Here is a 14,007-nt window from a genome sequence, read left to right as displayed (position 1 = left end):
GTGAGTTCTTGGAGGCGGGCCTTTGGCGCGTGCGCACCGCAGGATGCAGAATCCATTGGCTTTTCCGACTTGGGAAACGCACTTTCGTCACATTTCGTTCTCGCTCTGGAAGCCTTGACAATCTCCAAAGATGTAACAGAAGCTTCCGCAGTCGTCTCCAGTCCTCTTGGATACTAAAGCTTCAAAATTACCTTTCTTTCTTTTTTTTTTCTTCGTCAGACTCAATAGAACGCCTGAATTTGAGCCACCGAGACCCTGGCGGCTCATTCAGCGCGGTCCCTTGTGGGTACTGTAGTTTTTGCCGCATTTATGGCTACTTTAAGCATGTGTGGCGTGGTCAGTTTTTGAATGAAGTGAACTTCTTTCGTCGGCCCTCCATACAGTTAAGTCTAAGTTCTTTCTGGACCTCACTTCCTTCCCTGTGATGTTTGTGCTGCGTCCCCCTGATCCCTCTTCTTTGAGGCGTTTTAAGGCCTGTAGAAAATGTAAAGTTGAGCAAGGGACCCTAGACTTTTCTTGCTGGTGGGGCTGCGGTTGGTGGTTCTTGGTCGAGGCTATTACTTTATTTCCTTGTTCTAGTTCTCTTGGTACCTTGCCCTTCTTCAGGACCGTTGTAATGCACATGAGTCAAACTAAGAGGTCCCTCTTGTGCTTTTTCCTTAGATTCGAAAATTGGAATGTGACAGGATTCCCGTGCAGTCTTCTGGTTTAGGACTTGCTACTGGTGTTGAAGATCCCTGGATCATTGTTTAATGGAGAGAACTCGTATGTTTTCCTTGCCTTTAAATCACTCCTAAACCACAATCGTGATTTGTTTGTAAGGGAGAAACACAAAGTCTCCTTTTCAAGAACTGTGCATCAACTATCTTCAACCTCCAATCTCGTAATTTTCCATAGCAGAGCGGAGCTGCTTTATTTTTAAGCCTCATTCAACTCACTGCAGAATGACCTTCTATTTGCCTGGTTTTCGGAGCTTTCCGAAACTTTGGACAAGCACCCCTTCCTTAGAGCTGGGCCCTGCGACCTCGCCTGTCTTTTCCTTTCTCACGGTTACCAGGAACCAGCACCAATGGTTTTCTGTCAAAACCACGCTCCCTCCAAATAGCAAAGCAATGAATCTGCTGCTTGCCAAAGCTAGAACACTCAAGAAAGGAAATGACAGCAATAGGCAAGGTTCTTCTGATCATTATTTTGCTGCCGGGGCAGCTAAGAAGAGGTCACACTTAACTAGCAACCCCCAGCAGAGAAAGCATGCCCCGTCACATGTGAGGAGCACGATCGAACTTCCAACTAAACCCCTGAATTCCGAAGAGTGGGATAAACTTAAAGAGGATTTCAACGGTAAGGCCAGTTTTGAAGACTGGGTCATTTCGCAGATGGTGCGCAGCAGTAGCTCTGTAGATGCGGCTAAGTCCCTCCTGGCCTGGGTTGCCGCAAAGAACAGTGGCATCGTAGGGTACAATTTACTCGTCAAGTATTTGTATCTCTGTGTCTCTCACAAGCAGACATCAGAAGTTATCGACGTCTATGAAATCATGAAAGCCAAGTACAAGTGTTTAGAAACTACGGCTAACACCATTCTCATCCGGGGATTGATCCACTCAGACAGGTGGAGGGAGGCCTTGCTGCTGTTAGAAGACATTAAAAAAGTCATGGTCCCTTCGAAAAGGAACTATAACGACTGTATTCAGGGAGCCCTCCTTCATCAGGATGTGGACGTGGCCTGGGGTTTGTACCAGGAACTGGTAGGTCATAATCTCATTCCTCTGCTGGAAACTTTAAAAGCCTTCTTTGATTTTGGCAAAGACATAAATGATGATGACTATTCGGACAAACTACTGGGCATTCTTCTGTATCTAAGGAATAATCAGCTGTATCCTGGAGAGTCATTTGCACACAGTATAAAAACATGGTTTGAAAGGTAATTTTGATTTTGCTTGTGTGTTTTATCTTGGTACCTGTATTTTAAAAGTAGACCCCTTTTTTTGTGTTGTTTATTAATTGCCAAGACTCATTTTATTCAGATTGTGCTTTCTCCCATCCTGAGGTAAGAACTATTCTACTTTTTTTTTTTTTTTTTTTTTTTTGGTTTTTTGAGACAGGGTTTCTCTGTGGTTTTGGAGCCTGTCCTGGAACTAGTTCTTGTAGACCAGGCTGGTCTCGAACTCACAGAGATCCGCCTGCCTCTGCCTCCCGAGTGCTGGGATTAAAGGCGTGTGCCACCACTGCCCGGCAAACTATTCTACTTTTAAAGCAAAATATTCTCTTTAAAAAGTAGTAGGAGTAATTTGTGTCAATCTCTACTCACCACATAAAAGGAAATTATACAGCATCTTTTGTTTTATATAATAATTTTCTTCCTTTTAAAACTACAATTCATCTTATTTTCTGAGACATCTAACGCAAGAAATTAGACATCTATAGCAAGAAATTAGAGCAAGAAACGGGTTCAGGTGCGTGGGGGGTGTGCACACGTGTATGTGGATGCATACTCGGGTGTGAAGAGGAGAGTTTGACTCTGGGTATCTTTTATCAAAGTCCACCTTCCTTTTGAGACAGTCTCTAGCTGAACCTGGAGCTTAGCATTTCGTCTGAGATCCACCTGTCTCCACTCCCATGTTGCTGGGGTTACAAGTACAGGCTCCATGCTAGGCTCGTACAAGGTTCCAGGGATCTGAACTCGGGTCTTGCTTGTGCAGCAAACGCTTTACCCAATGATCATATTTTCAAAAGTCGTGGGGTAAATAATGTGCTTAGGGTTATTCTGAAATCCCTGGGTCTCATCACTTAGGATGCTCAGAGTGGACTGGGCAGTTCCTGATCAATCCTGGTACTCAATGGAAAACCATCCCCCCATTTGATTTTGCATCTTTCCTTGTCTGGCTATTCTCCCAAGCTCTCTTTTGCTTTGACTCAACCGCATAACTGTTTATTGCTCCAATCTTTATTCTCCTTTCTTCACCGTTAACTTATGTCTGGCCATTTCCTAAAAGCTTGCTCCTTCTGTTTCTCTTTTTATTATGTATCATGTTTGCAGAACTCTTAGGTAGGAATCATGTCTGATGATCTTAACAAATTTATTGAGCATCCAAAGAAGAGGAGTGAGAATGAGAAAATGTTAGAGCTTAGGGTTTATTCTGTTTTCAAGAACGCTGGTTTTGGAGTAGAGTTTTAGAAGAACAAGTATCAACAGAAGGAGAAGGTCTGATGGGAGAGGAATTAAGATTGAAAACGGGGATATTTGTTTGAGTGCAGTCTTAGATTTGGGTAAGAGGTCGTGAGGTCTGAATTAATTGGTGAAGGAAAGAAGACAATAGGATCAAGAATCAATAGGATATGGTGACTGAGAATAAATCAGTAAATAATTTTTGGATGGCTCCGATCACACTAAAACTGCGTGTTTCCTGCACACAGCATCTACTAGGATGCCATTCTCAACCTCAGTAGGAGTGCCGTTCCTGGCAGTGGTCTACAATAGCAGCAGCCCGAGAGAACAGAGAAATTACTCCAAGCAGGCGCCATGTCTGGCAGCTTTATGAAGATGGTTAGAGCTGAGTGTCATTTAAATGCTTTCTCTAGTTTTTGCATACTTCCAGTGAAGGTAGATTTAGGCTTGAGTTTTGTTGTTGTTGTTGTTGTTGTGTTTGAGACAGGGTCTCTGTGTAGCCCTGGCTATTCTGGAACTCTCTGTGTAGACCAGACTGGTCTTGAACTCACAGAGATCTGTTTGCCTCTGACCCCCAGTGCTAGAAATAAAGGCATGCACCACCGTCATGCCTACCCTTAGACAAGACTTGAGGAAGAGGAGGGTTATGTCAGGAGGTGAACCCAAAGGATGCTGTAGGATACAGTAGAATGCTGTCTGGTCCTTAACCTCAACCACATCCTAGCAGTTGTTGTGAAAGCCATCCGAAGAAAGTATTCTGAACTTTTCAGATCTCTTCCTTACAGAATGTCTAAATACAATGATTGTCTTTAGACTCAGTAGGAATTTTTAACATTCTGATAATCTGGTTTTATAATCTTTTTTTGTAGCATTCCTGGAAGACAATGGAAAGGACAGTTCACTACAGTCCAGAGAAGGTAAAGACCCTTATTTGTCTTCAATTTGTTTGATTCAGATATAGTAAGTTCTGTTGGTATTGGCTTAAAAATAGGAAGCTCTCAGCTGGGCAGTGGTGGCGCACGCCTTTAATCCTAGCACGTAGGGGGCAGAGGCATGTGGATCTCTGTGACTTCGAGGCCAGCTTGGTCTATAAAGTAAGTTCCAGGAAAGCTAGGACTGTTATATGGAGAAATCCTTTCTTAAAAAAACCAGAAAAAAAAAAGTAGGAAGGTCTAGAAATGGCTCAGTGGTTAAGAGCTGCTCCTGCTCTTCCATAGGATCTGACTCTGTTCCCAGCAACCACATCTGGTGGCTCACAACTGCTTGTAATTCTAGTTCTAGGGGATTGTCTGCTCTCACCTGACCTCTGCCTGCACCGCACTCACTTGCACGCGCACACACACACACACACACACACACGCACGCACGCACGCACGCATGCACGCACGCACCACACAGACAAATACATAATTAAAAGTAAATCTTCTTTGGGGTGGGGAAGCTTCTGATAATTAAAAAAAAAAACAATGTTTAAGAACATCTTAGGGGCCGGGCGGTGGTGGCGCACGCCTTTAATCCCAGCACTTGGGAGGCAGAGGTAGGCGGATCTCTGTGAGTTCGAGACCAGCCTGGTCTACAAGAGCTAGTTCCAGGACAGGCTCCAAAGCCACAGAGAAACCCTGTCTCGAAAAACCAAAAAAAAAAAAAAAAAAAAAAAAAAAAAAAAAAAAAGAACATCTTAGGGGCCGGGCGGTGGTGGCGCACGCCTTTAATCCCAGCACTCGGGAGGCAGAGACAGGCGGATCTCTGTGAGTTCGAGGCCAGCCTGGTCTACAAGAGCTAGTTCCAGGACAGGAACCAAAAGCTACGGAGAAACCCTGTCTCAAAAAATCCCAAAAAAAAAAAAAAAAAAAAAGAACATCTTAGGGGTAGGTTAATCAAGAATTTATAATTAAAGTTCTTGAGGGGAGAAAAATCTCTGTAGTTGTTCTGAGAGTCTTCATCTGTAGCCCAGGCTGGCTTCAAGCATACAATACTCCTTCTGCCTTAAGCTTCCATGTGTTGAGATATGGGCAGGTAGACAGATTTTGGAGTACTCTAAATGTTACTGTGAGCTTATGCTAAACCTTAGTGATTTTTGCCCGTAGAAGGCTGACCTAGTTGTGTTTTAGGAATGACTAAAAGTCTCACCTAGCTCTTTCTGCCGTCTCTCTCTGTCACCATAATGGTGACTGTGAATATCTTGCTGATGCCTTCTGCCTCCCAAGTTCGCCACCACTGCCCCCTACGCCATGATTCTTCTAAGAGTGTAAAGCATACATATACCTAAAATATTTTTGTAGAAAAAAAATTTTTTCATCTAGGTGATTTTCTTTCTGGATTTTCAGGCATACTGATAGATATTTTGAGGTTTACAAAAAAGGAAAAAAAAATCAAACAAATGTGATGATCACGAAGGTTTTAATTTTTTTTGTCTTACATTTCTGTTTCCTTGTACTTTGGAATTACTAATTTTAGAAAAAATTATTTTCCAAGACATTATTTAATATAAAACGTTGCAATTGCAGTGGACATTGTTCAAGCTGTGGTAGAGCCTTAGAGTCTATTCATCTGAGTCCAGAAGAATATGAATTTCTCAAGGGAAAAATCATGAGGGATGTGATAGATGGTGGTGACCAGTATAAGAAGACAACACCTCAGGTGAGTCTGACAGGCTTTATTGTATTCTTAGATTGCTTGTCTAGAGCAGAGGGCAACAATTTTTTTTCTTGTAAAGGCCAAATGGCGAGTATTGTGGGCTTCGTGAGCCATACGGTCTCTGCTGTAATGTTTTGGTTTTGTTATAATTAAAACAACAATGGATAATATATAAATGAATGATCGTGGGCTGGAGAGATAGCTCAGCGGTTAAGAGCACTGACTGCTCTTCCAAAGGTCCTGAGTTCAATTCCCAGCAGCCACATGGTGGCTCACAACCATCTGTAATGAGGTCTGGTGCCCTCTTCTGGCCTGCAGGCATACACACAGACAGAATATTGTATACATAATAAATAAATAAATATCTAAAAATAAATAAATAAATGAATGATTGTAACTGTTCCGTTAAACTATTCACAGGACTAGGAAGATGGTTCACCGGGTGAAGGGCTTGCTATGTCAGCTCAAGGGCCTGAGTGTAAATACCTAACCTTCATGTAAAAGCTGGACATGAAAAAAACAAACAAACAAAAAAAAAAAACAAAAGAAAAAAACAAAAACAAAAAAAAGCTGGACATGGTGGCCCATGCCCGAGGGAGGAAAAACCCAAGAGCACTGAGTTAAAAAATTAGGCATGGGGCTGACAAGATGGCTCAGCCAATAAAGGTATTGCCACCAAGTCTAATGACCTGAGTTTGATCACCAGAACACACATAGTGGAAGGACTGATTCCACAGGTTGTCCTTTGGCTTGCACACGCACACACACACGCACACACACACATAAATGTTAGAAGAAGAGGGGCTGGAGAGATGGCTCAGCGGTTAAGAGCATTGCCTGCTCTTCCAAAAGTCCTGAGTTCAATTCTCGGCAACCTCATGGTGGCTCACAACCATCTGGATTGAGGTCTGGTGCCCTCTTCTGGCCTGCAGACATACACACAGACAGAATATTGTATACATAATAAATAAATAAATATTTAAAAAAAAAGAAGAAGAAGAGTTGCCAGGAAAAGAGTTGTCTTGGAGGACAGAACCTGAGGGATGTGGATGATCATTTGGGTATCTCGCAGTATCTGTCCGGATGGATTCCAGGACTCTCATGGGTCAACACTCTGGATGCTTGAATCCTTTCCATCAAATGACACACTGTTTGCTTGTACAAAATAGTGAATTAGTGAATTTGTGGACATTATTCTGTGGTTGTGTGATTTAGTATTTCTGACAGAGCTTAGCTCACCGAGGGTGGTTGAAGCTGGACATGGCACACTGTAATCCTCGTGCCTGGGAAGATGAAGTCAGTAGACTCGCATGGCCAAGGCCAGTTTAGCAAGATCTGTCTTAAAGACAAGAACAAAGAAAAACCCAAGAGCACTGAGTTCTGTTGACTAGATGTATCAGGTGGGTCCTAGAAAATAGTTCATGTGACTAACATGAGCCAAAAGTAAGTAAGGGCGGAAGGTAGAAAGTCCACAGAGCACCTTGCTTGAGAAGTCAGGGAGGCTTCAGGTTTGGGGTTCTGTTTTTGTTTTCATACTACAGATCAGACCTGGAGCCTCCCCTATGCTTATGTAAGCACCCTTCTACTGAGCCATGCCCTCAGCCTACAGAAGGGAGGTGTCAGCTGTGGCAGTGCACACCTCCTAGCTCTTGGGAGGCAGAGACAGGAGGATCTCTGTGATTCCAAGGCCAGCATGATCTACATAGCTAATTTCAGTACAGTAAGGGCTACATAGAGAGACCTGTCTCAAAAAAGCCAAGCTGGGCAGTGGTGGTGGTATACGCCTTTAATCCCAGCCCTTGGGAGGAGGAGGCAGGTGATCTCTGTGAGTTCGAGGCTAGCCTGGTCTACAAAAGCTAGTTCTAGGACAGCTAGGACTGTTTTGAAAAACAAAAACAAAAAAATTGAAAAAAGAAAGGGGTATGGATGGGTAGTGCACATTTTTCCTTTGGGACCCTTGGGGAACTGGACCTAGGATGCTCAAAGCTAAGGTTTTGAAGTCTGAGAAGCAGAGTTGAAAGCATCCACATACCAACCCCCAACAAAACAAAGAACACAGCAACAACAAAATGCCACTTCATTCACATGTAGCTGACCCCAACTTCACCTTCCCAGGCAGCGCGTGGTAGTGAGGAGGCAGAAACATCCCCATCAAGGGCCTTAGAAGACGAGCTTGGCTACCGTGTCTTATCAGTTTTTATTTGTAACTTTTTAAAATTTAAATCCCATTTTATGTATGTGGGAATTCTGCCTGCTTATATTTCTGTATACCACTGTGTGCCTGGTGCCCACAAAGGCCAGAAGAGAGCACTGGGTTTCCACTGGGTTCCCTGGACCTAGAGTTACAGATGTGAGCCAACATGCGGATATCAGGAATTGAACCTGGGTCGTCTGGAAGAGCAGTCAGTGTTCTTAACCCCTGAACCATCTCGCCAGCCCCTTGTTGCTTTTTTTTTTATTTGTTTAGCTAGTTTTTTTTGAGACAGGGTCTCTCCATTCTATAGTCTGGCTGCAGCCCCTTGTTTTTAGCGTTTAATTGCATTTGTTATTTTCTGTACATGTGGGCACATGCATCTGGTGCCCACATGCAGATACTAGAGAACAGCTTGTGGGATTTGGTCCCCTCCTTCCACCATTTGGGTCTTGGGGATCATCCTTGGCAGCAAGTACTTCCACCTGCTAAACGATCTTGTTGGCCCCGATTTTTATTTTGTTGTGTTGTTGCTGTTTAAACCAGTTTGTTAGGGCTACCAGAACAAAATGCCACGATGCCGCAGACAAAAGCAGCAACAGTTTGTTTTCTCACGGACACCGATACTAAAGTCCCAGGTCAAGATTTTGGCAGGTTTGGTTTCTCCTGAGCACCTCTTGGTGTAAAATGGCTTCTATGTTGATCTTTGTGTATAGGTGTTTTGTGTACCACTTGCCTTCCTAGTGCCCTCGAAGGCCAGAAGAGGACACCAATTTTCCTGAAACTGGAGTTGTAGGTGGTTGTGAGCTGCCGTGTGGCTACTAGGTTTTGAACCCTGGTCCTCTGGAAGAACAGTCTGTACTTTGAGCCACCTCTCCACCCCAACAAACAATTCTTATGACTTCATTTTACCTTTTTTTTTTTTTTGAGGCAGGGCCTTCTAAGTGCTGAGCCAGCCCACCAGAGTCTACATTACTACTTCAGGGTGTTCCCCAGCTGCATAAGACAGCTCAGGCCTGTAATTCCAGCTCTCTGGGAGGTGGAGACAGGAGAGGTGGCGTGCAAGGTCATTCTCTTTTATAGAGCAAGTTAAAGACCAGCTTGAGTTGCATGAGACCTTGTCTCAAAAATAACAAAATTCAGTTTAAAGTTTCTCCGATTGAAGTAACATTCTGAGATACAAAGGAATGAGACTTCCAATACATGGAATTTGGTACTGGGTGATTCATCTTATAATGCTATTTACTATAGATATATATTAAAACAATATTTTACAAGGTGTTGTAGTTCATGCCTGCAATTGCCCCTTTCAAAAACAAAACAAACAAAAAAATTAGCCAGTATTATAGCCAACACTTTACATTATTTGGTTCTAGGAACATTACAGACATCTGGATGACAAAGGACTGCCTACTTTCCGTGGCAGGCTTATAATTTGGGATTATGAAGTATAAACCAAGGAATGATTTGCTAAATGCAGATAAATTTTCTTTGTCTACTTTCAAATAAATTATGATGTCCTCTGACTTCCACAAACACCCAAAACAGGCATTATTGAAGTGGTTTTGGACTTCTGTGTTTCCCCCAAATAGTACTTTTTGTTCAAAGCAAAAGAAATGAGGTGACCCCTCTAATACAATGCCTGTTATCCCCAGTTCCTGGTTAGAAGAACTCAGAAGTCTCTTAAGCATACGGACACTTTGAGCCCCACTCTCTGACATTTCTGTTTTTAATTTATTTTTAAAGATTTCTTTTATTTTTACTTAAGTGTACATCTGTGCATGTGGTGGAACTGGGTGGGGCAGAGTGTGCACTTGTGAATGACAGAAAGCACAGAGGAGGACACTGTGTCCCCTGGCGCTGAAGTACAGGCTGTTGTGGGTGCTCTTGTCTGCTGAGCCATCTCTCCAGCTCCAGATTTGCATTATTTTAAGTACAGATTTATTGGACTCTGTTTGGCATAGAAGAAACTGCACATCAGCTGTTTAGTGTGGTGAGTTTTGACGCATGTGCTTTTCATGCAAGCCAGACAACCCAAGCCACGACCCAAACCACAGCGGAAGGAGAAAGCCAAATTCTGGAAATTGCCCTCTGGTTTCATACCCTCGTGTGGCATGTACCTGCCCCCCCCCCTCTTTCTCTCTCTCTCTCTCTCTCTCTCTCTCTCTCTCTCTCTCTCTCTCTCTCACACACACACACTCACACTGATAGTGCATAGTATAAAAATTCAGGCTACTGTGCAGGTCCTTTTGTGCTGTGCATTAGTTCCCCATGACTGCCCTAATGAAATGCCACAAACTGGACAATTTTTTTTTTTTTTTTTTGATTTTTCAAGACAGGGTTTCTTCGTAGCTTTTGGTTCCTGTCCTGGAACTAGCTCTTGTAGACCAGGCTGGACTCGAACTCACAGAAATCCGCCTGCCTCTGCCTCCCGAGTGCTGGGATTAAAGGCGTGCGCCACCACCGCCCGGCCAAACTGGACAATTTAAAGTGACAGGAATTATCCGATCACGGTTCTGGCTGCTAGACGTGTGAAATCCAGATGTTGTCATGCTGCTTCTGGAGGCTCCAGGGAAGAGCCCCCTCCCTGCTTGCAGCTTCAGAAACCTCCCACTCCTAAACATTTCGTACTCCTCCCCTCTTTTCTCCATATCTTAAGTCCCTATTTAACTCCTGGCTTGGGGAGGTCCAGGTTAGGGTTTTCCAAAGCTGCCAGCTGACTCTCAGATACAACAGGCTGAGAATGGCCACTTGTAATGTGACGTTTTGATGGACAGCAGCTTTCTGGGGGGTAGAGAGACCACATCTCTAAATATACACGAGCAAAGAAGGCAACTTTTTAGTTTTTCTGTTTTTAGTTAGTTAATTACTTAGTTAATTGGTTTTGAGACACAAAGAAAGTCTTTTGTTTTCTTTATTTTTTGAGCCTTGGATGTCCTGGAACTCACTATGTAGACCAGGCTAGCCTCAAACTGACAGATCCACCTGTCTCTGCACACACACACACACACACACACACCCTCACACACATTGCTGAGATTAAAAGTGTACACAACTTCTCTAGGCACAAATCAGTCTTTAGCCCAAGTGAGCTAATATTAACTATGTAGCCCAGACTGGCTTTGAATTCATGATGCCAGTCTCAATCTCTCTGACTGCCAGGATTTTTAAGTGTGGGGCACCAACCACATTTGTTTGTTGTGCTTAGACAGTTTAGCCACCAGGTGGCAGTAGCGTAACGTATATATTCTAGGCCACTGGGCAAGTCAGTCCTGTTAAAGGTTTGGACCTTTCTGAGACTGACATGTCACTGTCATGTTGTTTTCAGTCAGCCGAGTGGTAGCAGGTAAAGAGAGGAGCTGTGGGTGTGAATTTTAACTGAGCAAAGCAGAACTCCAAATAATCTAATTGTGTGGGCATCCGTGACGCTCAAAAGGAAGAAGAAGAAAAAAAGAAATGGGCCATGCATGGTGGCCCATAGTCCTCTTGCCCCTACCTCCCAAATGTGGGTTTACAGCCCATCACACCTGGCTCGTCCATTATTTTTTGTTTGTTTTAAGACAGGGTCTCTCTACATCGCCCTGGCTGTCCTGAAACTTATTATATAGACCAGGCTGGCCTCAGAGAGATCTACCTGCCTCTGCCTCCCAGGCGCTAGGACTAAAGTGCGCCACCAAACCCGGCTTGTCCTTTATTCTTAACAAAAATAAATAAATAACAGTCAGTTTTTGTTTTTGTTTTTCTTTTTTTTTTTTTTTTTTTTTTTTTTTTGTTTTTTTTTTTTTGTTTTTTCGAGACAGGGTTTCTCTGTAGCTTTGGAGCCTGTCCTGGAACTCCCTTTGTAGACCAGGCTGGTCTCGAACTCACAGAGATCCGCCTGCCTCTGCCTCCCGAGTGCTGGGATTAAAGGCGTGCGCCACCACCGCCCGGCCTGTTTTTGTTTTTCTTATAGACAATTGCTCACATAAGAATTCAGTACTTTAGGGGGCTGGAGAGCTGGCTCAGTGGTTAAGAGCATTGTCTGCTCTTCCAGAGGTCCTGAGTTCAATTCCCAGCAACCACATGGTGGCTCCAAACCATCTGTAAAGAGATCTGGCGCCCTCCTCTGGCGTGTGGGTATAAATGGAGGCAGAAAGTTGTATACATAATAAATAAATCTTTAAAAAAAAAAAAAAAAGAATTCAGTACTTTAGGACTGGTAATGGAGGTGGTTGTCAGAGCATTTGACTAGTGCTGGAGAAGCCCCGGTTTAACCCCCATTTCCTTATAAACCCGACGTGGTAGCACACACCTGCTTTTCTAGCAAGTAGAGGCTGGAATGTCCTTGGCTACACAGTGAGCACAAAGCCAGTCAGATACATAAGACTGCCTCAAGGATGGATGGATGCATGGATGGATGGATGGACGGACGGGCGGACGGACAGACAGACAGATAGAGTTCCTTAATCTTTTATTAAGGAAAATGTCCAACATGTACAAAAGTAGAGAGACTAGTAAAATGGACCACTCCTTCTGTGATCCTGTCTTGTTTTGTTTCCCCACCCATTTCTCCTTTGCCCCTCATAGTAATTTGGCACATCTAGCAATTATTTATCATATAAATTATAGATTCACTTTTAAGTAGCTTCTTTTGTTTCCCATATCTTAAAAATGTTCCTTCACAAAGTTATGCTTTTCCTGCACATTTAAAAATACGTTGGAATAGCATTTCTTGAAATTTTTGGTTTCAAGCCTTTTTCTATTCTTACGCGTTATTGAGGGCTGGGAAGGGTGCTCAGGGGGCGAAGTACTTGCCGTGCAAGCGTGAGCTGAGATCCCCGTGTCCACAGAAAAGCAGATGTGGCGGTTAATTTTTTGGGAGGGGTAGAGGTAGGTCCTGGGAGCTCCATGGCTGGCCATCTAGAGGACGCTCCAGGTTCAGTGAGAGACCTGCCGCACAGAGTAAGCCAGAAAGCAGTAGAGGAAGATAACCACACTTGAGTCTCTGCACAAACACACTCAGACAGCTGCATGTACACACGTACACCACACAGGCATATACATTTGTGTGCACATGCTCTTGTGCACGCGTGTGCATGCAAACACACAGAGTGGGAACTTGAAAGATGTTTTATGTGGGGTTATATCTACTGATGTTTCTGGTTTAGAAATGTATTCTGGCCAGGAGGTGGTGGTGCACACCTTTAATCCCAGTGCTGGGGAGACAGAAACAGGAAGATCTCTATGAGTCTGAGGCCAACCTGGTCTACAAAGCAAGTTCCAGGACAGCCAGAGCTGTTACAGAGAGAAGCCCTGTCTCAGAAAAACAAAACAAACAAAAATGTATTCTGATAGCTTTTAAAATCAGAACTATTACATGGGCACATTTTAGGGAAATTTTGTTCAAAACAAAAAACAAATAGTATCAGTGAGAAAGAACTGCATTATTTATCTTTGCAAGTCACTTTATTTATACAGCCCAATAGTTCACCTTTTAAAATGGCAAAACAACTTATATTTAGACATAGCCAGCTGGATTGTCCAGAGCGGCACAGTCGGGAGCAAGGTGAACAGAAGCTGTGACTATGGCACGGAGCTCCATCAGTGGATGCTTGCTAACCTTGACCCAGTGTCTACTCCTGCACCCGGAACCTGATGTTGGTGTAGAGTAGACCAGACAGACTTTTCTCGGGCCATTCTTCAGGGATATTGGGGCTATCTTGGGAGCTGAAATGACTTGAGCTGTAGAGTTATAGTATGCAAGTGTGTATGTGTGTGAGAGAGAGAGATACAGACAGACTTTGAATAGTTTTAATACTTTTTTTTATTATTTGTGAGTTGTTTAAAATAGGTGTCACTGTATAGCCCATGATAGCCTCAAGTTCACTATGTAGCCCAGGCTAGCCTTGAACTGACCATTTGGCTGTGGGAGAGACATGGGTTTCTTAGTTTGCTTTTGAGTATTTTTTTTTAATGTGTATGGGTGTTTTGCTTACACGCGTGTCTGTGTACCACTTGTATGTCTGGTGCCTGC

At 43.5% G+C, this 14,007-nt stretch overlaps 1 protein-coding gene across 1 annotated transcript in view; it reads left to right on the top strand.

The window, feature by feature from the left end:
* The first annotated feature begins 9 nt into the window (after positions 1-9).
* Prorp (protein only RNase P catalytic subunit) overlaps positions 10-14,007 on the top strand; it is a 94,003-nt gene continuing 80,005 nt past the window's right edge. Inside the window, exons 1-4 of the mRNA XM_057782399.1 lie at positions 10-382; positions 664-1,921; positions 4,036-4,083; positions 5,674-5,806. Coding sequence (XP_057638382.1) covers positions 945-1,921; positions 4,036-4,083; positions 5,674-5,806 — 1,158 coding nt within the window. The 5' untranslated portion in view covers positions 10-382; positions 664-944. The remainder of the gene's footprint in view (positions 383-663; positions 1,922-4,035; positions 4,084-5,673; positions 5,807-14,007) is intronic.

This window comes from Chionomys nivalis, chromosome 10 (assembly GCF_950005125.1).
Source record: "Chionomys nivalis chromosome 10, mChiNiv1.1, whole genome shotgun sequence".
In the NCBI taxonomy this organism is placed as follows: Eukaryota; Metazoa; Chordata; class Mammalia; order Rodentia; family Cricetidae; genus Chionomys; species Chionomys nivalis.
The sequence above is the reverse complement of the archived record's forward strand: the minus strand, read 5'-3'. Positions and strand labels throughout refer to the sequence as shown.